This window comes from Macrotis lagotis, chromosome 5 (genome assembly GCF_037893015.1).
Source record: "Macrotis lagotis isolate mMagLag1 chromosome 5, bilby.v1.9.chrom.fasta, whole genome shotgun sequence".
Lineage (NCBI taxonomy): Eukaryota > Metazoa > Chordata > Mammalia > Peramelemorphia > Peramelidae > Macrotis > Macrotis lagotis.
Genome location: NC_133662.1, coordinates 137,301,759 through 137,326,900, shown reverse-complemented (window position 1 = coordinate 137,326,900; position 25,142 = coordinate 137,301,759). Strand labels below are relative to the sequence as shown.

The 25,142-nt window shown below is 32.5% G+C and overlaps 1 protein-coding gene across 5 annotated transcripts in view; it reads right to left on the bottom strand.

Moving 5' to 3' along the window:
- LAMA2 (laminin subunit alpha 2) overlaps positions 1-25,142 on the bottom strand; it is an 811,978-nt gene that overhangs the window by 405,759 nt on the left and 381,077 nt on the right. For all 5 annotated transcript variants that reach the window (XM_074187557.1, XM_074187558.1, XM_074187559.1 and 2 more), the window contains exons 9-10: positions 24,173-24,272; positions 17,697-17,857 (exon numbers count right to left, since the gene is read on the bottom strand). In XM_074187557.1, the coding sequence (XP_074043658.1) occupies positions 17,697-17,857; positions 24,173-24,272 (261 nt within the window). The remainder of the gene's footprint in view (positions 1-17,696; positions 17,858-24,172; positions 24,273-25,142) is intronic.

Genomic DNA, 25,142 nt, shown 5'->3' with positions numbered 1-25,142 from the left:
GAAGTCGGCAGTTTAGTCAAGGAGATCTAAAAAAAATGCTGAAGAAAATAACAAGTTAAAAACCAGCTTAGATCAAATGGATAAAACAGTTCAAAAAAGTTTTTGAGTAGAAGAATGCTTTAAAAAGCAGAATTGGCCAGATGGGAAAGGAGATAAGAAAGCTCTCTGAGGAAAACAAATCCTTCAGATGTAGAATGGAAGCTTATGACTTGATGAGAAATCAATACTTCAACAACAAAAGAATAAAAATTAGAAGAAAATGTGAAACATCTCATTGAATAAACAACTGATCTGGAAAACAGATTCAGGAAAGATAATTTAAAAATTATTGAGATATCTGAAAGTCATGATCAGGAAAAGAGCCTTGACCTAATTTTTAAAGAAATCCTACAGGAAAATTGATATCCTAGAATCAGAGGGAAAAATAGAAATTGAGAGAATCCACCGATCTCCCTGGGAAAGAGATAAAAAAAAAAAAACAACACCCAGGAATATTATAGCCAAGTTCCAGAACTCCCAAGTCAAAGAGAAAATATTACAAGCAGCCAGAAGGACACAATTCAAATATCATGGAGCTGCAGTCAGGATCACACAGCACTTAGCAGCAACTACATTAAGGGTTCGTAGGGCTTGGAATATAATATTCTGGAAGGCAAAAGAGATTGGAATGCAACTGAGAATCAACTCCCCAGAAAAACTGAACATCCTCTTTCAAGGGAAAAGATGGACATTCAATAAAACAGGGGAATTTCAAATGTTCCTATTGAAATGACCAGAGCTGAACAGAAAGGTTGACCTTCAAGTACAGGACTCAGGTGAAACATAGAGAGTGGAGAAGGGTAAATTATGAGGGATTTAATGATGATGATGAACTGCATGTATTTCTGCATAGAAAAATGATACTGATAATACTTATATGAACCTTCTCATTTAATAGAGCAGGTATAAGGAGCTTTTATAGATGAAGCACAGGAGAGAGATGAATTTGAAGATGAATATATTGTAAAAATGGAGTCAATGGCTAGAAGGGAAATGTACTGGGAATAAGAGAAATGAGAGGTGGAATAGGCTAAGATATTTCATATAAAAGATATAATTTTTTGCAATGAGATTTTGCTATGATATAGAAGGGGGGAAGGTGAGGGGGAATGAGGGAACCTTCACTCTCATCAGAAATAGCTCATAGAGGAAACGCTATGTACACTTAATAGGGTATAGACATCTAGAGTAAAAAGGAGAGAAGGAGGACAGGGAGATGTGGGTGATAGAGGAGAGGGTAGCTCACAGGAGAGAATAGTCAGATATAACACATTTTCTTTTTTACTTTTTTGCAAGGTTCTAGGATTGGGTGGCCTGTCTGGCACCATGCAGATGAGTGGTTGCTGGGTCTCTGGGGCGGTATGTGGGCTTGAGACCAGGACCCATGCTCTGTCTGCTGTGCCACTCAGCTACCCTATAGAACATTTTAGAAGAGGGACAGAATGAAAGTAGAGAGAAAATATAATATATGGTAGTGGGGAGGAATGGATAGAGGGAATTACAATCAGCAACTGTGGAAAAATATGTAAGGAACTTCTGTGATGAACTTATGATAAAGAATGTGATCCACTTGAGACAGAGTTGATGGTATCAGAACACAGAATGAAACACATTTTTCTCTTTTATTTTATTTCTCATGAGGTTCTATATTTTTGTGGGGGAGGGGTATTATGTTTACTCTTAAACAAGAATATTTTAGTAATATATAAATAAAGTCATATTAACAAAAAAAAAGAAAACAGGAGTGATGGGAATTCAGGGAAGCATGGAAGGTTTTGCATGAATTGATACTGAGCAAGATGAGCAGAACCAGAAAAACATTGTACACCCTAACAGCAACATGGGGGTGATCATCTCCTTGATGGACTTGCTCATTCCATCAGTGCAACAATCAGGGATATTTTTGGGCTGTGATGGAGAATTACTATGTGTATCCAGAGAAAGACTTGTGGAGTTTGAACCCAGACCAAAGACTATTACCTCCAATTTAGAAAAAATCGTTATCTTATTATGTAATTTTGCTATCTCTTATATTTTATTTTTCTTCCTTAAGGACATGATTTCTCTCTCATCACATTCAACTTAGATCAATGCCTACCATGGAAATAACGTTAAAGACTAACAGACTGCCACCTGTGGGGGTTGGGGGGAGGGAAGGAAAAATGGGGTAAATTTGTAAAATTCAAAATAAATAAAATCTTTCATCAAAATAAAAAAGAAGTAAAATGGGAGAAAAAGAGAACCACAGTTTGTCAAAATGAACTCTAGTAAAGGGAAAAGATGCATTATTCAGGATGATATCTATAAGGGATCTTGTTAATTAATGTTCTATAACTTTCAGACTGAATTTCTACATCAATTCTACCACTTAGCAGGAGGAAAAAGAACTCACTGAAAGCAGCCACCAAAACAGTGAAGTGCCCAAATATGAAGTAGTCCCTGGTACTATTTCCATTGATTAAGCTTTCAGTAACCAAGGATCCATATGGAATATGAAGTATTTTCATTCACATATATGTTAGTTGCTCTAATTTTCAGTTTCTTCAACATTGTACAATTCAGTGAAGCAAATTACAGTGATTTCAAACCTATACTAATAAATAATTTCCCAGTCCCCTGAAGGTGAGAGCTTTTTCTGAGAGCACACAAGAAGTAAAGATGAAACATAACTATTAGATAATTTAGTCTCTCCTTTTGTCAGTGCTGGGCGAATGTTCAGTACACTATGTTTCTGAGTGCTTGGTCTAATCTACTTTTCATTTTCTCTAATTTGAAAGCTTCTAATTCTCCCCTTTCCTGAAACTCAGACTGAGATCAACAATTACAATTTCTATTTATATCATTTACATTTTTTCTCCATCCCCTTCTTGTTCTATGTAAAAGAATAATTACATAATTAGTAGAATTAGTTTTATTCCTGGTAGTAATAATGTTATGTCCAACCTTAAAAAGAAATTTAACCAGGTTTATTGTCTTTTGTACAATTTATGAATAATTCCTATCACTAGGGCAATCAAAACTTTTGGGTAGTACCTCAAGAAAAATCTACAATCCTCCTTTCTAAGACATATTGTTATTATATCCCAAGATATTTTATAAAAAAACAGGAAGTTATTTAGGTAATTCCTTTGTCTAACATTCTGGAGTCTACGTTCTTTCACTTACATTTTCTTTCAAATTCAGTGAGGGTTTTTAATTTATGCATAAAATATACTTATTATTGTTATCTTTTATTTACAGCTCTATAAAGAAACTTTCCAATCTGTAGGTTGAGTTGTCATTTCTATAACTAAGCCCATGAAGAGAATGTTTCATACTCATTATATCATATTTATATTTCCAGGGCTCAGCATGGGGACTGTTACATGGTAGGAGCTTAATTCAGACTTCTTGATTGGTAAAAATATTCTAAACTATTATTCTGGAAATAATCCAGTACCCTCACTTCTAAGTTCATAAAGTCAAGAGGAAAACATCTTCTATGGGTTAGTAGAAATAATTTCCTTTTGGTCTGGTTCACTAATACTTTTTATAGGCTCATAGGGAATTGTTTTTGGAAATTTCTCTTCCTTTCATTTAACCCAAGTCAGCCAAATCTAAGCCCTTAAATGATACAGATCTTTTGATAGAACATTTTATCTTATTACTAATGTCTCCACAGTTGTATGAACTACTTTGGCAAGAGTCCATAATCTTCTTAATGGATGATCCATTTAAACAGTGTGTAAATTTGTTAAACAGTGTCAATTTTTTTTTACCATACACAAAGATCTATTTAATGACTACTATTCTATGTTAACTTTTCCATTTACTTTATTTTTTTTAATTTTTATTATTTTTTTACAAGACAATGGGGTTAAGTGGCTTGCTCAAAGCCATACAGCTAGGTAATTATTAAATGGCTGAGGATGGATTTGAACTCAGGTGCTCCTGATTCCAGGGATGGTCCTCTATCCAGTGCACCACCTAGCCACCCCAATTTCCTTTATTTTTTGCTTTCTAATCTAAATAAAATGATGATGAGATCAAAGGTTTTGGACCATCAGAGATTTCTAGTTCTCCTTAAGGTCAATGCTGTAGACTGGGTCTTCTACCATTAGGCACCTATACTATGATACTAAGAAGGAAAATATAAAGGTCCAATAGTGATCAAGACCCAGATGATAAAGAAGACAACCTAAAGAGGTCATTAAAATAACATTCACTTCCCTGACTAGTTTTGTTTTTTTAACATGATAATCCTTAAATGTTGTTTATTATTAAAACAAAAATAAAAGTCTCAAACAGCATAAACTTTTTATTTGTCTTCTTTTTTCTTTATTGGTTTTATTTCAAGTTCTCTAAAAGATTTTATCTTGGTTAGGCTCTCAGATTTTAATAGTCTCCTCCAAAGATGAGATCCTAAATATCTGATGATGATAGTCTACATTGACCAATATGAATGTTATTTTATTCACAGCCTACATTTCCCACTTCTTGAATTGAATTCTGTTTTATCCTTAATAAACTTCAAAAGCTTTAGAAATTTAGAAGACAAATACACTTACCAATAAAGATATTCAACAAGATTGGTTCTAACCTATTTTTTTTCTTCCCCAAACATTTCTACAGGGCATCTTCTCTCAATTCAATAAGCTAATTTTTGTCATTAATCTTTGTTTAGAAGATATTAGAGAGCCTTTCCAATTATAGTCTGGGTGAAAATTTTCATAATGAAGCCTGTAAAAAATGGTAATGCTGAGAATACTTGAGACCTCCATTCTAAGGATTAATATTTCTTCATATTATACCTCTGCTCTATATACACATATATGCAGATATATAATGTTTCATTGTTAGATTGATTTATGTGTGTGAGAGAGATTGAGAGAGAGATCACAGAATTGAGAAGATCTGGGCAAGTCATTTAATCACTCACTGTATTAAAATCACTCTGCAAGACTATAAATTACCAAAGAAGCTTCAACATTCAGTGGTAGAAGTTTCCTCATCCAGGAGAACAATATATCAAAGAAATCACAGGTCCAACATACATACACGCACAGACATACACATATTTATACATCTATCTATCTTTCTATCTTTCTCTCTTTTCACACAATACACACACACATATACACAAACACACAAAAATATTTCTCTGTCACTTGACCACTTAGTGTCTAAAGAAATTCTTTAAGAACAAAAAGTTACAAATCTTAAGAGAGAAATTCTTTTACAGGATATATGTGAATCAAGTAAATCCAACAAAATCACAGTATCATACTAAAAAATATATATATATATATATAATCTGTCTTTATATATATATATATATATATATACAAACACATAAGCACACATATTTATGTTTTTGTGTCTTTATATTTATAGATATGACTGTGCAGATATAAATATAAATGTATAATATATGTACATATATTATGTATACACACAATTTCCCAGGGTTGTTACTACTCCCTGAGATGGTCACTAAATTGAATAGATGAATAGGAATTAATTCTCCCTTTTTGTGTAAAAAATACACTTGAATTGTAGTCAGAAGCCCTTAATTTGAAATATGCTTCTGCTACTTAACAACTTATGAGACAATGAGCAATGGTTCCCTCTTCTTTTAAAGGAGGGTCTTGGTTCCCCCCTCCTCCAAAATATCTAAGCAACTGCCAGTTCTAAAACCTAGAATAACACAATTCTATGATTATTTACATTTTATTCTTTATATGATTTGATAATTTGAAATCTCCAGTCTCTGATACTTGCTAGAAGTAAAACTACGGATCACTTATCTTTAATTTCCTTGTCTATAAAATAGTGTTGTTGAGTTAAACTGAAGCACTACATAAAAGCGGAGTTTTAAAAAAAATCATATCCTCATTACTTCATTTTGTAGATGATTACTTTACAAAATTTAAACATATCTAGCAAATCTATAGATCTATTTTAGTTTACACGAAATACAATAAATTCATAGACTTTTCAACTTTCCAAGGAATCGAACGAATTTGGCAATCATATTTCTGTTTTATCTTGTTATCCCATCCTTAAATATCCTTCTCTTCTTACAATGGTAAGTAGAGAGAATTCTGTTTTTCTTAGTTTCTTGAAGTCAGATACCATATGACTTGACATCAAGTTTCTTTTCCCCTATTATTTTCTCAGAATAGTTTCTCTCTAGAGGAAATAAACAGCCACAATAGTTTCTGTTTTCTTTATTATGAAATTGCCCTCCTGTAAATTAGAAAATGTTTCAGAGGTACATGTTTAACTGTAATTGTTGCCCAACTGGGGCCTATATTGATAAAGTCACCAGGGTACCTTCAGCAATTTCCAAACTCTTTCCTGCTCTAATTGTTTGAGGAATTTTTAAGTCATGCTTTCTTTGAGGTATACTTGTAGTTGATTATTGATTTTCTCTGTGACTTTTCATTCCTTGCATTTTTATGTTGAATAACAGAGATCACCTAAGAGGGTGATCAGTCGGTCACTTAGTGCTTATTGACTATTGTTTGCAGGATACAATACTAGTTAGTAAGGGATGAAGATAAAAAATAAATTAAAGATCATCAAATTCTTATCCATTAAGATTTTACCATCTACTAGGAACTTTTGAAGTGATTATGCTGCTTACTTTGTAAATTTAGGCAACTCTGTTTAGTACAATAAAAAAAAGGGAAGCATGAGTTTGCATTATGACATCTAAATAAACAGTTGGAGCTTGGTTTTGTTCCAGATTTTTTCCTATATGCATGTACACATATAGTATATATGTACTCACATTTATAAATGCATTTGAACATATGTGTGGATATGTATTTTGTTCATCTTTGTATGTAAAATTTGTCCTTTCTAAAAGCCAATATAAATTTTCAATCAACCAATCAACAAACATCATTAAATTTAACAATGTGCTGAGCAATGTAGTGTGATTCAAAAGGGCTTACATTCTAATGTTTATCAACAAAAAGAGATGATATCTGAATTCACAGGAGTTGGTGAAATCACCTAATTAAATAAAAAAAACCCCAAGGATTGTGAAAAATCCATCCTAGGGGATAAGATATGGAAGAGGTTTCAGGAGAGATGATCAGGAATGGGAAATCAAAGGGGGTAGGAAGAGCTACCAAAAGGAATAATTCATATAAGATAATAGAAGGAAGAGTATCCAGAAGGGTGTGATAAATAGAGAACTATTCTCTCTTATTGCAAACGTCTCCTCAAACCATTATCTATTGCTATCCCCTTTTCATTAAAAATAAATGACCTTTATTGGAAAAAAAAAGAAGATTGCAGCCATGACAAATAAATTCTCCTTCTCCCTCCTCCTCCATAGTGTAATGTGTCTTGCAAAAGAAAACTTTACTTATATTCTCTTTTTTTAACTTTTAATTTCAGAGGATGAGTTAACCTTCTGTCTTAACAATGTAAATGATGGCCAGTTTGATTAGATCACAGAATCTGAGAAAGGGAATCATAGGGTCAGAAAGAAGGTTGGGATCAGGGTGTGAAGGAGTTTCAAAGCTAAATGGAGAATTCTATATATATATATATATATTTTGTAAATGCAATATGGAGCCACTGTAATTAACTGAGGAGGGTAAGTGCTATGCTAGATCCCAAAATCAATTTTGGCAACTCTGTGATGGAAAGCATAGAGTGGGGGGAAATTGATAGGCTGAAGAAATTAAAATAATAAAATAAAATCACTGGAAATACCATTTGAGAGAATATCGATCCTTGGAGCGGGGGGAATGGTTTCAATAGGTTGTAAGTTGGATTTAAAGAAGTTTACTTTAAAAAAGAAGAAATAGAGTTTAAAAGTATCTTCTATTATTCTTCTCTAGAAATTTGATGTTGAACGAGAAGAAGGAAATGGAATCACAGCTTATGGAATTTTGAAGGTCCAGAAGATGATTTTTAGGATATAAGGAATACTTAAGTACATTTGTAGGTAGATGGGAAATGTATTGAGAGAGAGAGAGAGAGAGAGAGAGAGAGAGAGAGAGAGAGATTTATTAACAACTCTTTCACTCTTTCAGCAAAGTATGATCTAGCAAGACACTGGAAAGGATGGAATAAAGGGTATGATGAATGAGTGAGGATTTATAAAACACTTATTATATTTCAGATATTGTGCTAAGCTTTATTGTCATGTCCTTTCCAGAAAAAGGTAATATGGTTTAGTTACTGTTTCCAAATGAAAGATTTTCAATCTTTGCTAAAAAGAATTTACTCATCATCTGAGACCAGAAGAAAAGAGGAATGAGTAAAATAATCTTTAATGTGGTGTGGAAGGGAAATAGTAAGCTTATACTGTATAGCCTCAATCTTTTTATAAAATAGTAGATGAGGTCATCTACTGAAAGAAAAAAAGTTATATTGGAGGTCTAGGGTGTTTGAAAAAAGGGTTTGGAATGACTACAATGCCATATATTTTAGGAAATATGCATTAGAGGATTCCACCAATAGAAGCTAAGCTACTCCTATTAAATGTATACTCTTTGAGAATTGGAACTATGTGGATTATGTCTTTGTATTTTCAATACCTAAAGCAACTTAATTCCTTATCCATAGTAAATGCTTAATAAATATTTAATTGAATGAAAACACAAAGAATTCTCCAATTTCTCCTTTTACTTGTCTGTACAGTTTTAGCCTCCTTTTAGGGCTCATCATCTGTACTGTGCCTCTTAATTGTGAGCTTCCTTAAGAGCTCCTTAAAGCTCTAATCAGATTCCTCCTTCCTTACTATAAAATCTTTTGGTTATCTTATAAGCTTCTATGGGCTTAATTGTTATCCCTAAGAAAATGACTCACAGGTTTATATATTCAATCTCTAGTCCTTTTCATTTCAGCCCAATATCATCAACTGATTATTTAATACTTAAAACTGGATGTCCCAGAGACATCTCATAATTCCATGGTTCGAAGATTTCTAGATGGAACATCTAATACGATATCTTCATCTTTCATTGAGGAAACTAATAACCAAGGAGATAAGTATCCTACCCAAGATCATCTAGTGGTAAATAGTAGAATTGAGATTTGAACCCAGATCTTCTCTGTCCAAAACTAGTTTTCTTTTGAACCGTATGAGGTTGCTAACATATCCAAAATAGAACACTTTTCAACAACTATTTACTTTTTCTGTTTTCATATCTCTAGCACCTGCCCCAATCTCTCCTCTTGTTCAACTACCACCTTAGTTTATACCTTCATCTAGACTATTGCAATACTTTCTAATCTTTTTTCCTGCCACAAAACTAGTCATAGATGTTGTTGCCATGATTTCGTTGTTTCTTGTAGCCATATCTGTAGTCTTAGAAATAGAAAAATAAACAGATGAGGGTTACTCATAGTTGGAGATTAATAGAATAAGAGCAGGAGAAAGTCAAGAAGATGATGGTTTTAAGAAAGAGAGAGCATGGTAACATATTTCTCCATATTTTTTTCAAGATAATAAAACCTAGTTTTCCCTTGGATTTCTCTTGAAATATAACAAATAAAAAATGTTCTAGGGTTTTGATTCCATATCACTTGCCTTTTCAGAGCTTCTAAAACACAGAGAAAAATCTAGCCATTATGGCTACACTCTAAGTGTAGAGTACCTATTATCCTCAGTTGTGGTCATGTGATCCTTGCACAGGTGAAAGACCCTGTGGCCAACTTGTTTTTGATATGAAAGGAAGAAAGGGAGTGATTACATGGATAAATGTATGATCCCAAGGTCTGGGAAAAAATGATTGGGGACAAAGAGATACTTTCCAACCTCATCCTCCAAAGTAACTAAGTTCTAGCTGATTATCCACCATCTAAACAATATTTTTTCTTATTAAGTGTCATAATATTGTCATAATATACTAGTGTTTGAATACAACTGATACTATCTGTAAAATTATTGGGGTCACAGTAACAACACTTACAATCTAAAGGGCACAAATTTTACTTTGCTAATTAGGATGTTGTCTATTTAATCTGTGTGATATGCTAGAGTATGACACAGAGTGGAATTCCCCCCCATCTCTATGCAAGGCTCTATTCTCAAAGACTAAACAACTGATCCGGTTTAAGTCCTTAATAGTCTTATGAAAGACAGTGATAACATTTTTGATAATTTTTTTAAAAGAGTCCAAGGTCATATTATTTGTGGTCAAAAGGTTACTTTGTTAATCCTCTTTATCAATGGGTGATTTGATCATTACTGAATTATTCTTTTGGTGCTTCTCATGTGCAGGTTCTAATGACCAAAGAAAAAGTGATCATAAATTTGAAAGATCTTCAGGAATATAAATACAGGATTTTCAATGTAAGATAAACACACCTGGGAATTCCTCAATACTTTACTGCATTATTGAGGGTAAAGAGAATATAATCTGGATTCGATAAGCAAGCAAGTCTTATGATGATAGAATATCACCTGAACTCTCTCATCAAATGTGATAGGATGGCAGAATTCAAAAGATTCTTTGATCAAGGAATTTTGGACCTGTGTAAAGATTTTGACATGATGACTTGTGATAATTTAAGCCAATACGATGAACCATTTATACATTAATAATTGACTATACATTAAGATTTTATGTCAAAAATTAATTTTTTTGTTGGTAGCAATGCATATAGCCATTTTATATTGATTTCAGTATATTTTATCTTTTATATAAATTTCATTTTGTCATTCTAATGTCAATCAGTCTCTTGGAGATAAAGGCAACAAAAATATTAGGTCTTTATCACCTTACAGCTTTCCTTTATAACTTGCCCTATAAAGAAGGTACCTGTCACTGGTAATTAGATGGAGGACTACCAAATCTAATCATAAATTTTCTAGGAGCATTTTACTTTCTATTCTAGAATTTTGCTTTCAAGTTGGAAAGAACTATAACACATCCTATATATCTATATATCTGTATACAATTCTACAGAAATATTTATGTACCTAAATTAATCTATAGATTGTAGGGGACAACTGTCATTTTTGTCATTTCAGATTTTACACATCATGACCCTGAGGGCAAGTCATACATTGCTTGGGTTAAAAGGAAAAATTTGGAGCAAGCCAATTTTTAAAAACTCTTCTAATCATTCCTTTTTTCTCCATGCAACATATCTTGATGAACTTGAAAAAGGCATGGATATTAAACCTTGGACTCTACTGCACCATAGATGCTAAGTATATTAAAGAAAATCTACTAGTTTAAGAAAAAACTTTCTATGGAATAACAATATGAAATATGGAATATAAAAACAGGATAAAAATTTAGTAGGAAGAGTCTGGGCCTCAAAGGAAAAACCTGAGAGCAATCTAATAGAAACTAAGTATAGAATAACATATTCTATATTTTAAGTGGTACATGACAAACATAAAGGGGGGACATTATAAACAAATCTGAAGAGCAAGGAAGAAATGAACTATCAGATTAATGGATAAGAGAAGAATTCATGACCAAGCAGTGAACAGAAAGGATCATAGAAGATAAAAACTGACAATTTTGATTACATAAAATCAAAAAGTTTTTAAACAAATGAGTTAAATGGAACTACAATTTAAAGAGAACAAAGTAATTGAAGAAAAAATATCTCTGTAAAAACTTTCTTTGATAATGACCTTTATTTCTAAGATATTTAAAGAAATCTAAGCTATCAATATCATATGAAAAATTACTCAAATCATTAATAATTACAGAAATGAAAGCAAAAATAACTCATATACTGTTTCATATCCATCAAAAGTTAAAATTAACAAGTTAAAAAAAGAAAATATCAAATGTGGGATAAAAGGTAGAATAATGTACTGTTGGTAGAACTGTGAATTGGTACAGCCATTTTGGAAAGCATTTTTTCCCATTTCAGTTGATGGTTATTATAATAGCTGCTCAAGCTTGAAACCTGAGTTATCTTTAAATCTTCCCTCTAGCTAATCTCTCACATTTTATCAGCTGTTGAGTCCTATTCACTCTTTTCAATTTAATTTTTTTGAAATCTTTCATTTTTACTTTACAAACATTTACAAATCAGCACAACCCTCCTCTATCCATGAGGGGTCACTTATTAAAAAAAGTAAAACAAATAATCAAATCAATGATATACCGACCTCCTCTGAAAGTGCATGAAATATTCTGTAGCATTCTCACTTCTTTTTAAAAATAATCAAAATTAATGTATTTTTTCTCCAACCCCCCCCACTATTGTAAAAAAAAGAAAAACTATTCCTTGAAACAAATGTGCTTAATCCCAAATCCTTCATTGTTTGTCTATCTGTATATGTGTGTGTGTGTGTGTGTGTGTGTGTGTGTGTGTGTGTGTGTGTGTATGTTTCTCTGTAGCTGGATAGATAATATGATAGATAGATAGATAGATAGATAGAAAGATATAGTTATATCTGTACCCTAAAATCTCTCTATTTCTAGTCTTGCTGCCTTCCCCCCTTTTCTACTTTAACTTTAAGTTAATTTAGTATTTGTTGTCTCTAATCTGCATTAATTTATCATTAGTGACAAATTAACCCTCACCACTGACCTTTTTTACTTTTCTTTCCAGTTTATCCTTCATACTACTGTCAAAATTGCCTTCCTGGCACACAAGTGTGATCATGTTACTCCTATTCTCAAAAAGATTCAGCAATTCCTCATTGCTCACTAAATTATCAATAAATCCTTAGCATATCATTCAAGATGCAATGTGCCTCTAATTTATCTCTCCAGTTCAGCCCTTCCCATACTTTACATAGCATCCAGAATAAAATTTTTTCCATTTGCTAGTTTCTGTCCTCAAAAAGTTCCCAGTCTATTGGAGAGGCAATTTACAAATAGGCACTGTGTGTGTGTGTGTGTGTGTGTGTGTGTGTGTATACACATATATACCTTTTTTAGTTGTTCTTCAAAATCAGAGGACTATGTCATTATAAACATGATGTCATGACTTGCACATTATGTCAATTCTAGTAAGGAAAATGTTGACTATTCACATACACATATATACAAGATACTTATACAATAAAGTGATATGTAGTCTCAGAGTGAAGATTCTAAGGTTAAGGTCAGCTGGGAAAGGATTCTTTTTTTTTTTTTTTTTTAGCTAGGCAATGGGGTTAAGTGGCTTGCCCAAGGCCACACAGCCAGGTAATGATTAAGAGTCTGAGGCCCAGGTACTCCCGACTCCAGGGCCGGTGCTCTATCCACTGCTCCACCTAGCTGCCCATGGGAAAGGATTCTTAAGAAAGGTGGGATTTTAGATGAGACTTGAAGGAGGCCATGGAAGCCAGGAGATAGAAATGAGGAAGAACACTTCAGATATGGCAGACAACTAGTAAAAATGTTCAGAACTGGAAAATGAAGTTTCATGAAAGAGGTAAGGAGTTCTCGGTCAGTACTAGGCAGTGAGGAATGTACTTTTTAATTTTTTCTTTTAATTTTTTAGGTTTTTGCAAGGCAAATGGGGTTAAGTGGCTTGCCCAAGGCCACACAGATAAGTAATTATTAAGTGTCTGATACTGGATTTGAATCCAGGTACTCCTGACTCCAGGGCCGGTGCTTTATCCACTGTGCCACCTAGCCATCCCTGTCAGTGAAGAATGTAAACACACACAAACGCACATACAGACTCACTCACATAAACATTAATAACTGTATTCAAGAAGTTTACACTCCAGTAGTATATATATATATATATATATATATATATATATATATATATATATAAAAGAATGACCAAGACACACATGAACTAAGTACAAAGTAATTTGGATTACTTTAACAGTTACATTAACTGTTAAGGGTTACATTAACAGTTCAGGGAAGATGAAGAAAGCTTTTAGAGAATGTGACATTTGAGCTAAACTCGGAAATCAACTGAAGCGTTTATGAAAAAGGTGAAAAGACAATGCTTCCTAGGCTTGAGGGATAGCCAGTGTGAAGGCAAGAATCAAATTATGTAATACCATGCACTTTAAAACACAACATGAGTATCAGCTATTATTATTATTTTGTAGTGTAGGGTAAAGAGCCCTTTCTTTATAAGAAGGGGATATTAATCCAAGTGTAGGCTTCTTTACTACTTAGCTATGATATGGGGAAAATCATTTAATTTGGTATGTATCAGTTCCTTAATTTATAAAATACAATGATGATGCTCATATTCCCTTGCAAGGTTATGAGGCTTAAATGAGAGTAGAAGTAAAACATATTATAAATTACTATGCAGAAGTAGTCTATTATTCTCTCTGATTTTAAGCTCCAACATTTATACAAAATAAGTTACAACCAGCCCATTATTTATTAAATATTAGTAATTTGAAAGGCACTGTGTTAGGTACAGTATATACATATAATATAAGTTCCTTTTTATTCTATCATTTTTGTCTCTAAGACCTAACACATACCTGATACATAGAAAATTCTTAATAAATGTTTGTTGAATTATATTGAATCGAATTGAATTATTGAGTCTTTCACTCACCTAAAGGCAGAGTCATTTTAGCTATGGTTACAATTTTCTTTCATGAAAACTAGGACAGTCATTAGAATATTATGGTAGCTTGCTTAAGGAAACCAAAATTCCTAATATCTCTCAACTTCTAAGTATTTTTAAGTCTGACATCCTATACACGATTCATTTCATTTTCACCCTATCTTCCACATTCTCATGAATATATTCAAAAACTTCAACCTCAAATGCATCATATAAACTCAAAAGGTTACCTATGCAACCATATGGTGATAGCTCAGTTTCAAATGCATGTCTCTATCACCTTTGTCCCTCAATAGCATTTTCTGTTTTTCCTATGATTTTAAAAATTCCACTAGCATTTCTTGGCTTTCAAGTTCTCTTTTTAAAAGCACCATTTTGCAATTTATATGTTTTATTGTCAATTACAAATCTTGTTGCATCATAGCATCGATTATCACAATTCTAACTGGATTTTCAAAAGCCTAATCAGCATTCAAAGGATATGTGAATTTTATTGAAATGCTTTAGATCATATATTATTTATACATTGAATTGAATGAAATACTACATATTCTAAAATACATATTATAAGTCATACACTCTATTTTATTATATTTTACTAAGTTCCACATGAAAATTGTTGTGGCTTTTTTATTAAAACATTTAATTTATGATTCTCTATAGACATCAGCAAAAAATTACACATAGTTGAAGGGCAACTCTTTTAATGATGCTATTTATTTGGTTTTCATTTTCCTTTATGATTTCTAAATTGCTGTTTATTGTTGGATTCTAATTGTCTGTGTAGAGCTTCAAGTGTCTTTGCAGGGGGCATCTTTATGAATAGGGTTATAATTACTCTCCCTATAAGCCTGAGATAAGAGAAGGGCAGGCAATTGCTAAAGGAGCTTTCCCACAGAGTTTTGCTAATGGTGACAACATTCCAGTCCTGGATCTTTTTTAGACACATTCCCCACTGCAAATCTTGTTTTCTATTATTTTTCCTTTGTGAGTGACTGGAATCCCAAAGAATAGCAATTCCTCATATTTTCTATAGCCCTTTAGAGTTTGCAAAGTACTTTCTTTCCTCACAACAGCCCTGTGAGATAGATATTCTGGCTTTTATTGTATTCATTTGATGAATGAGACATTGGCAATCTAAAGAATTTGAGAGAGTTGTCTAGGTTTGTACACCTAGCAAGAGAATCCAGAGCTAAATCCAGATCTTTTTTGACTCTGAATTCATCATTTTATTCACTAATTATGCTGTTCTTTGGTCTAAATTCCTAAGCAATTTGCAAGTAGCTACTATACATATGTTAGTCTGACTTCCTTCTTAGATGAAGACCTCTGGGACAACCTGAAGCAAGTCATTGAATCCATTCAGTTAGAATACATAAATAATTCTATTAACTTAGTAGTTCAAATACTTTTTTCATTCATAGAATCATAGATGCATTCGGTATACTTTATAACTTTTCTTTAAATAAACTTTATAGATGCTGAAGCAGACAAGGAAAGTCTTAGGATCTGGTCTACTACTGAGATACAAGATAGAAAAAGAAAACAGGACATTCAATTTTAGGAGATTACAATGCAAGGTTTATTTTTTTCTCAAACTCCTGTCATCACATTTTGTAAACTTTATCTCTTTATTCTTCTTTCTACCTTTCTTTTGATTTTAAAGTCATTAAACTGAAGCCTGACAGAAGTCATTAAGCTGATTCTTTGTGATCCCATTTAAGGTTTTCTTGGCAAAGATATGGAATGGTTTACCCCTTGCTTCTCCTGCTAATTTTACAGAGAAGGAAACTGAGGCAAATAGGGTTAAATTACTTGTCCAGAGTCAAACAACTAGCGTGGCCAGATTTGAACTAAGGAAGATGAGTCTTCGTGCCTCCAAGTCAGGCACTCTATCCATTGTTTCACCTAGCTTCCCCCATGTTTCATATAGTAGACCATTACAAGATTTGTTGAATTAGTATAGTTTCTGCCTTTCATTTATCAAATGAATAAAGGATTTACTAAGTTCCTTGATACTAAGCCAAGACATTAAAGATATGATAAAAGTTAAATAATATCTGTCTTCAAGAAGCTTACATAATTTCACATCCAAAATATTTAACAGAGTAACATACATACCATACCATACCATACATACATAGATCTTTTTGGTTCCCTTCTTTTTAGCTATGAAAAATGTCTTGTAATTGTCATGAGAATTAGTTATTAGTTTTGGCATTCTTTTGTATTTATTCCTACCTTCTCTCTAATGAGTTAAAGGTACACTGCAAATAAAGTTTTATTTCTTATGATGATGGTGATGATGATGATGTTTTGTCTTCATTCTTGAAGAAGACTATGACATCAGAGACATGATTCTATGACAAGCTAAGTCAACAGCCTCAATTTCTCTTCCAGAGCCATCTGGGTCCAGTGAGTCCAGATATGAATTAGGACAACTGGAAATGGCCCTGGATGTGAGACAATCAGAGTTAAGTGACTTGCCCAAGCTCATACAGCTTGTAAATATCAAATGTCTGAGGCCAGATTTGAACTCAGGTCCTCCTGACTCCAGGCTCAATGCTCCATCTACTGAGTCATCTAAGCAACACTCGGGGGGTCTTCAAAGCAAACTCAACTTGCTTGGACCATATGCTCCATTCTGACAATTATGAGCAAGAATTTGACTTTAAGTAGTAACTCCAAGCCCTGTGTGTAAATTTCATCAATTATCATAAATACACTAAGAAACTCCTTAATTATTATTTAGAAACTGAAGGAAACGTCAGACTAGATTTGATCACATTTATAGCTCTAAGGGACAACTACATGATATTCTCAAACCATTGTGACTACTTTTTAAACTGGGTGAATCAGGTGAGTACTGGAAAGATATTTTGTTAGAAAATGACTCAGATTTGGAAGGATTCATAAGTAGTTCAAATTCTGTGTATTTCTAACTGTTTACATGAACAGCAGGTGGCTCAGAAGTATCTGACTGAAGTTGAGTGTCTTGCTGGGGTGTCCCCAGTAGCCATTTAAAAGACACTTACTAGAATGTCACATTCAGAACAGATAATGGTTATTTACTGTAAAAGTAGTGACAATTGCTTTGTGGAAGCAGATATAATAGAAAACAGAAAAAATTATGACCTTCACTCATGGCAAAAGAATAAGTCCATGACTAAAAATACAAGCCTCAAAATTCATACCTTGCAGAGACAGGGTCCTATACAAGGGTCATCATTAATGCTTCCTACCCCACTACAGTTGCATTGCACACAGTTAGGGTAACCAGTATAACCCCGAGCACACCGATCACATCTGATTCCTCCAAATCCATGTTTGCAATGGCAGGACCCAGGGAATAGACCTAGGGAAAGAACAAAATGACATCAACATAAATGAACTTGATTCATATCATCTGAAACAAAAGGAAATCTATAGAATTCTGCTTTGATGTCCAACCAGTCCATGCAGGTGATGGCAACAAAGTAAGAAAGCTAGATGTACTTCCTTCAGAAAGACTTAAAAATATAAAACCATTCGAGTTTCTGAGAATAGTGTCCAAGGGACTTCAGAGCATCAAAGTCAAGGAGAAAGCTATCAGCTATAGATTATCCTCTTCTCTGAACAAATTATAACCCCCCCTAGGATAGCAGGCCTTAGCACAATTTTAGGATCCCTGTGTTAAAATTGATCTGAAAATGGAAGGAGTGTGATCTAAATAAGAGAAGATTTTTTTTAGTTGTGAATTAAGAGATATCAGTTAAACCCCAAGAAGGAGAGATTTCCGTCATTTTTTCCACAAACTAATAAAAACAATGCAGCAAAAACCTTTTGCCAACCCATGTGAAAAAGGAAGGATATTTATTTATTTCTCATATTTGTTTCAAATCTTAAATTTCAAGGGTTCTTGGTCAATAAAGTGGCAATTAATTTTTAAATTCAAGAGATTAATAAAACCAAAGAGAAAAGCAAAAAAAAAAAGAGGATTTAGGGGGTGGGTATTATCCATGTTTGGTTGAATCCTGTTAAGTGAAACCTTCAATAAATTTTCAAGGACATATACATATAGACAGATACATATATACAGTCCCATACATACACACACATACACACACACACACACACACACACATAAATGTATATTTGTATAAACACCTTGGTAATTAAATTCCAGTGCAGAATATTTTAATGGTATTCTCCTTAGCAAACACTTATTCTTTTTTTTCCTGTGCTTTGGAAATAAGAGATGAGTTGGGCATTGAAAATTGTGAAGGATCGGGGCAGCTAGGTGGTGCAGTGAATAGAGCACTGGCCTTGGAGTCAGGAGTACCTGGGTTCAAATCCAACCTCAGACACTTAATAATTTCCTAGCCGTATGGCCTTGGGCAAGCCATTTAACCCCATTGCCTTGCAAAATCTAAAAAAAAAATTGTGAAGGATGGCCAATAGGACAAAGCACTAGAATTATAGTCACAGGACTTGGGTTTGAATCTCAGTTCTGTCACTAATAATTCTGTATTAATTTAAGATGAAGTCTGGGATCTAGTAAATGCTTCATAAATGATTGTTGACTGATGAATTACTGTAATTCTCTGGGCTTCATTTTCCTCATCTATAAAAATGAATAGGTTTGACTAACTTCTCTTTTGAGAACTTCTATCTTGACTAACTTTTCTTCAATTAAGTCTTCTAATTAAAATAATGTGAAGAAAATATTATTTTTATATTAGAATAATAATATTGTATTCTACTAAAATTTGCTCCTTGATTATTTATATTTTAGCACTAATTTTCCTAAATGCTTATTTTAAAATAAAATAAACTTAAATAAAAAAATATAAAGTTCAGTAAAGAAGCAAGGATGTATTGTATATGTAAAAGTAAATTGAAGAAGTCAGGGGACCTGAGATCCAGAATCCAAATTCTAAACTGAACTACCCTGGACAAGTCATTTCACTTAAGTTGAATATTTAAAATGATGAACTAGACAAGAGTCTACAGCTCTCAGGTAAATCTATATATTTAGGTAGATAGAAGAGTCACAGAAAAAAAAAACATGGACACAAACAGTACATAAAAAGAAAGCATAGACTGGCCACAATTTGCATTTGTCAGGGAAGTGTGACACTAATTAAATTTTAGTAAGTCAAATAAAAAAAATCAGAGGCTGAACTATATGATTTTCCTGATTCATGAGGGGAGGACTTGACTTATTCATATTTCACTATTTTTTCTCATACATGAATGTCATTTAAAGTTTTCAAAGCACTTTAAATCATTATCTCATTTGATCCTCTCAACAACAATCCTTTCCCATAGTAGCTAGGTGGCTCCTTAATGAATAGAGTACCAGATATGTTATCAGGAAGACCTAAGGTCAAATCTGACCCCAGAAACTTACTAGCTCTATGACCCACTAAAGTCATTTAACCCTTATTTGTCTCAGTTCCTTATTTACAAAATGAACTGAAAAAGGAAATGACAGATCTCTCTAGTATCTTTGCCAAGAAAGCTCCAAATAGGCTCATAAAGATTCAGATATGACTGAAAAATGAATAGTCTCAGAGATATTTATGACTTGTTCAGTTACTTTTTTTAGTAAATGTTACAAGGCAAGATTTGAACTCAAGTCTTCCTAATTCCAAGTCTACTATACCACTCTGGCCATTTGCTAACATGTCTCCTGTTCATAGCATTTAGCTTGGAATAGGGAGGAATTAAAGTGAAGACTACATTTCATCGAAAGCCCTTGACCTTAAAATATTCTTCTTTTCCTAGTATATTTTGAGGCAAAAACTACCTTTTTACTGGAGACTTCTGCAACAGGAAAAAAATACCATTTTTGATTCATGATTAAAGACAAATTTAAGTCTTGGTTTATGAAAGTTTTTGCTTACCTAATTCATAAAATAATTTTGAGTTTTTTTGTGCAATGCTTACAGTCCAAATAATAGAATCATAAAACATTTTAATTTCTCTTTATTTAAAAATGACATTAATCTATATTTATGCACAATGCTACCATCCCTACTGTATAACTAAAATCTACCACTGTATTTGAACTGTAATCACCCTCTTGAACTGAAATAATCACCTAGGCAATTACCCTCCTTGGCCTTCTGCTCTATAACTCTTCTGTTTATCTTATTTTCCCAGATATAAATATATACATATATATAGTATATAAATTACTACAATTTCTCTCACAGACTGCTTTGTCAATAGTATACAATTAGTGTAATTAAGTGGCATCATGCAGTACAATTTTTTCTGTAAAATGGAAGAGGGCAAGAGGACACCTAAAGCAATAAAAGAGAACATTGCAGGATACTGCAATCATTTCCACCTGGAACAAAACCTTGAAACTCTCTCTATATATGGTTACAAGGACATAAAAGACAGAAATATATAATACTATAGTTTTTGAAGACAGCATGTAACTATAATATTACAGTAAGGAAAGAAAAAAAATACTAGGAGTCAGTGGACCTTGAGTTTAAATCTCTCATCCATTTCTTACTATCTGCATGACAGTGACCAAGTCCCTAAATCACAGAGCTGGAAAGATCCCATAAAAGCTATTTAGTTGAACTCATAGCCACACAGGGGTATCCTTTGAAATATTCTCAACTTGTAACCCTCACCTGAAGAGTCACAGTAATGAGAATTTACTAACACCTTTATCACATACTTCTCTTCTGGATAACTCCATTTGGCAGAAGAAATTTCCTTACCTTGGGCTGAAAATTACTTCTCTCAAACTTCTATTGTTACTAATTCTATTTTATGGGGTGAAGAAGAACAAGTGAAATCCCTCCAACAAATAACAACTCATTAAATATTAAAAGATAGTTATCATGTCCCCCTAAGTATTGTATTCTCTTTGCCAAGCTTTTTCAATTCTTTTACCTTATTCTTAAATAAGAGTATGTTCTCAAATCTTCTCACAAGAGTGACTATCTTCTTTTGAATTCACTCTAGTATACCAAAATATCATTCATAGACTGAACACTGTACTTCAGTTTCTTAGTAAAGACTAGAAGCAGAGCACAGCAGAATTTTTTCTTCTCAGTGGGCACTATTTCGTATCATCTATCATCAACTCTGCTTTCTAGCTATATATCCCCACTCTCATGTTGTACCTGTGCAATTTATTTTAAAAATCTATTTCAATTGTATCATTAAACATTTGATTATATTTCTCATTGTTCTAACCTCTTTCTCTTTTTATATATATATAGTAAATATATATATATATATATATATATATATATATATATATATATATATATATATATATAGTAAATACACATGTGAATGGGGGGAGCACTACGCTCAGCTTTATGTCATCTACAAATTTGATATGAATACTATCTACTCCTTTAACCAAATCATTGATTCAAGTGTCAGAGAACTTAAGGCCAAGGACAGCTTCTGGAACACTCCAAAAGATACTTTCTTCCAAAATTATATTTGTCATCCACATTCAGAGAATGAATGATGGAGTCTAAATGGAGATCAAAGCATACTATTTTCACTTCTTAAAAGAAATTGCTTTCTGTTCTTTCTCATTTTTTCCCCTTTTATTTTGATTCTTCTTTCACAACAAGACTAATACAGACATATCTCTAACAGTACTGTACATATATACACTATTTTAGCTTGCTGTCTTGGAGAGAGGAGAAGGAAGGAAGGGAAGGAAGGAAAAAAAAGTTGGAACTCAAATTGGAACTCAAAATGAATATTGAAATATTGAAAACTATTCTACATGTAATTAAAAAATAAAATGTAGTAACCTGAAAAAAGAGAATAGGGACTCTATCATTTATTTTTTATATTTTATCACATTCCTGATATATAAGAAACACTCAATAAATTTTTTTATTGGCAAATTTTTTTATCTTAACAATATTACCAGATTTCCATCTTTTCTTTTTACATTAATCTCTGCATGATCATTCTTTCATATATACATATATGCAAGCATACTAAACATACCCAATCTATACATATATGCTTATATATTATGTATATAAAACTCATTACCTATGAAATATAATATAAATAATAGAAGTTATAAAATATTAATAGGATACTATTTATTTCATTATATATTTTCTAATTACATTAAAAAAATTAAATTATTTAAAAAACTTCCTATCTTACTCCTAAAATAAATTTATCAATTATACATATGAAGTCATGCAGAACATGAGTTTTTGGATTATTAATGTTGCAAAAGAAAAAATAAGATATAGCAATTAGGAGTATCTCTTTGTCAGCTAATCAACATTAAAGCATTGATTTTACTGTGGACAATATGCTACTCTGGTCACTTCATTTTATATGAGTTCATATAAATCTTCTCATGTTTTTCTACTCATCATTTCATATAGCACAATAATATTGTATCATAATCTCATAATATGTTAATTAAATATTTTCCAAATGATGGGCATCTTCGTAAATCTAATTCTTTGCTACTACTAAAAGCTACTAAAATATTTTCTTTGAGATCCTGGTGATACAGACTCAGTAGTGGTATTGCTGAATTTAAAGGATATGCACAGCTGGTTTCCCTTTAGGTATAATTTCAAATTATTCTCTAAGATGATTGCACCAGTTCACTACTCTATGAATAATTCTTTAGTGTCCCTATTTTCCTATAATACCTCTAGCATTTTGCCATTTTCCTTTTCTGTCATATTAGTCAATCTAAGAGGCATGAGGTAGTAGCTCAGAGTTGTTTTAATTGCCATTTCTCTAATTAGTAGTATTTAGAGGTTTTAAATGTGATTATTGATAGGTTTGATTTCTTCTGAAAATTACATTCTTTGATTATTTATCAACTGGAGAATGATCTGTATTATAAAATTTTACTCAGTTATCTAAATATATCTGCTGCAAAATTTTCCCCCAGTTTCTTGCTTGCCTTCTAATTTTGGCTGTATTAGTTTTATTTAATCAAAAGCTTTTTAATTTCATTTATCAAAATTATACTCTGCACTTCACATGATCCTCTCTATCTCTTATTTAGTCATAATCTCTATAAATAAATTTAGAATTTCTTGAACCACAATGTAAATACAGAAATACCAACCAAGTGCAATGTGGAATAGAAGAGGAGGATTAGATCTGTAATTACATAAGAATAGGGAATTCCTAGATGAAGAAATTCCTTTTTCTAATTCAGATCAATACCTTTTTTGGAATTTAGAGTCTAAGAAAGTTGCCCATAGTAGAGATATCTGACATTCTGGCATCTGACATGTGGCCCACACCCCTCCCAAGTGTAAGCTGAACAAAATTTAAATGTTATTGGGAAATATTTAACAAAATAAATAATGCTTATGTGTGGGCTTTCTAAATCAACGTTAAATACAGAGGGAATTTTATACATGTTTTAGTGGCCCACATTTCTATTTGAACTTGATACCCTTGGGCTAAGGCACTGAGAGGTTAAGTGAGGTTCCTCAAGTAATAAACTAATTCTATTGCCTAAGACCCATGACTACTCATGATATTTGCAAACTAATATTTCTTTGGAGGTGTCGGGTTATATGGACTTTCAAATGAACCAGTAGAACCAAGAGATTAATTTTTTTTTTCAGATTTCACTTCCCCATTTTTTTTGCTTTCCCTTTAAATCATCATTATATTCCCAAAACACTTTTCTTACCTCGTCTGGCATGGTTCTCATCTTTAACACAGATTTCATTTAAGGATCCAATTGGATCACAATAGCAGGGTTGGCATGGCCTTGGATAATTTGGTGACACCTAAAAGGCAGCAAATCAAAAATAAGGAAATATTGTTAAATAAATTTCACAATTGCAGAACTACCCTCATTTAGCAATTTTTAATATTTGAAAAGCACATCAAATTTTTTTCTAATATTTCAGCAATGCATTTGTGAGGTCAGTCATTATAAAAATAACATAATAAACATTACATACATATAAAAATACTATAATGAACATGACAAACAATTCATTATTGTAATATAATAAACATGACAAAAATTTCATTAAAAATTAAAAAGTAATACTATCTAAATCCAAGATTCCTTAAAAAATTGCTCACTATGATATTTAGAGGGATGTCCTACCTAAATTACAATCCACAAGAATTTTTATTAAATTGAACATTCTCTTTACTTGTTGCCAAATATGTAAGTGTCACATTGATGATGAAGAATAGTTCTAAGTGCATTAAATGCATAAGTCCTCATTTTAGTTCCTAAGAAATGTTCTGCTTTTCTAACGGGTGATTTATTTTAGACCTAAACTAGGCTCTGGGCCCATTTTCATTTGCATGGCTGCATTATATATTATACTTTCTAAGTATATTTTCCAGATGGGATAACCCAGACACAAGGAAATTGAATGACATGCCTATAGTTACCCAGTGGCTGGGACTACACAAAAGGAAAAAAAAATCAGTAGGAATAACTCCATGCATATCTAGAGTTACTTTTTTAAAATGGAAACCTGCTTAGTATTATTAAAAAATAGCACTTGACACATCATTTATTTATTTGGCTACATCCCTGATTTTAATGGCAATCCTTGTCTACCTGGTATTAGTTCTTCTGATTTTGGGCTCCCAGTTAAATAAATGTCTTTACTGGACTGAAGTTTTTAGTCTTC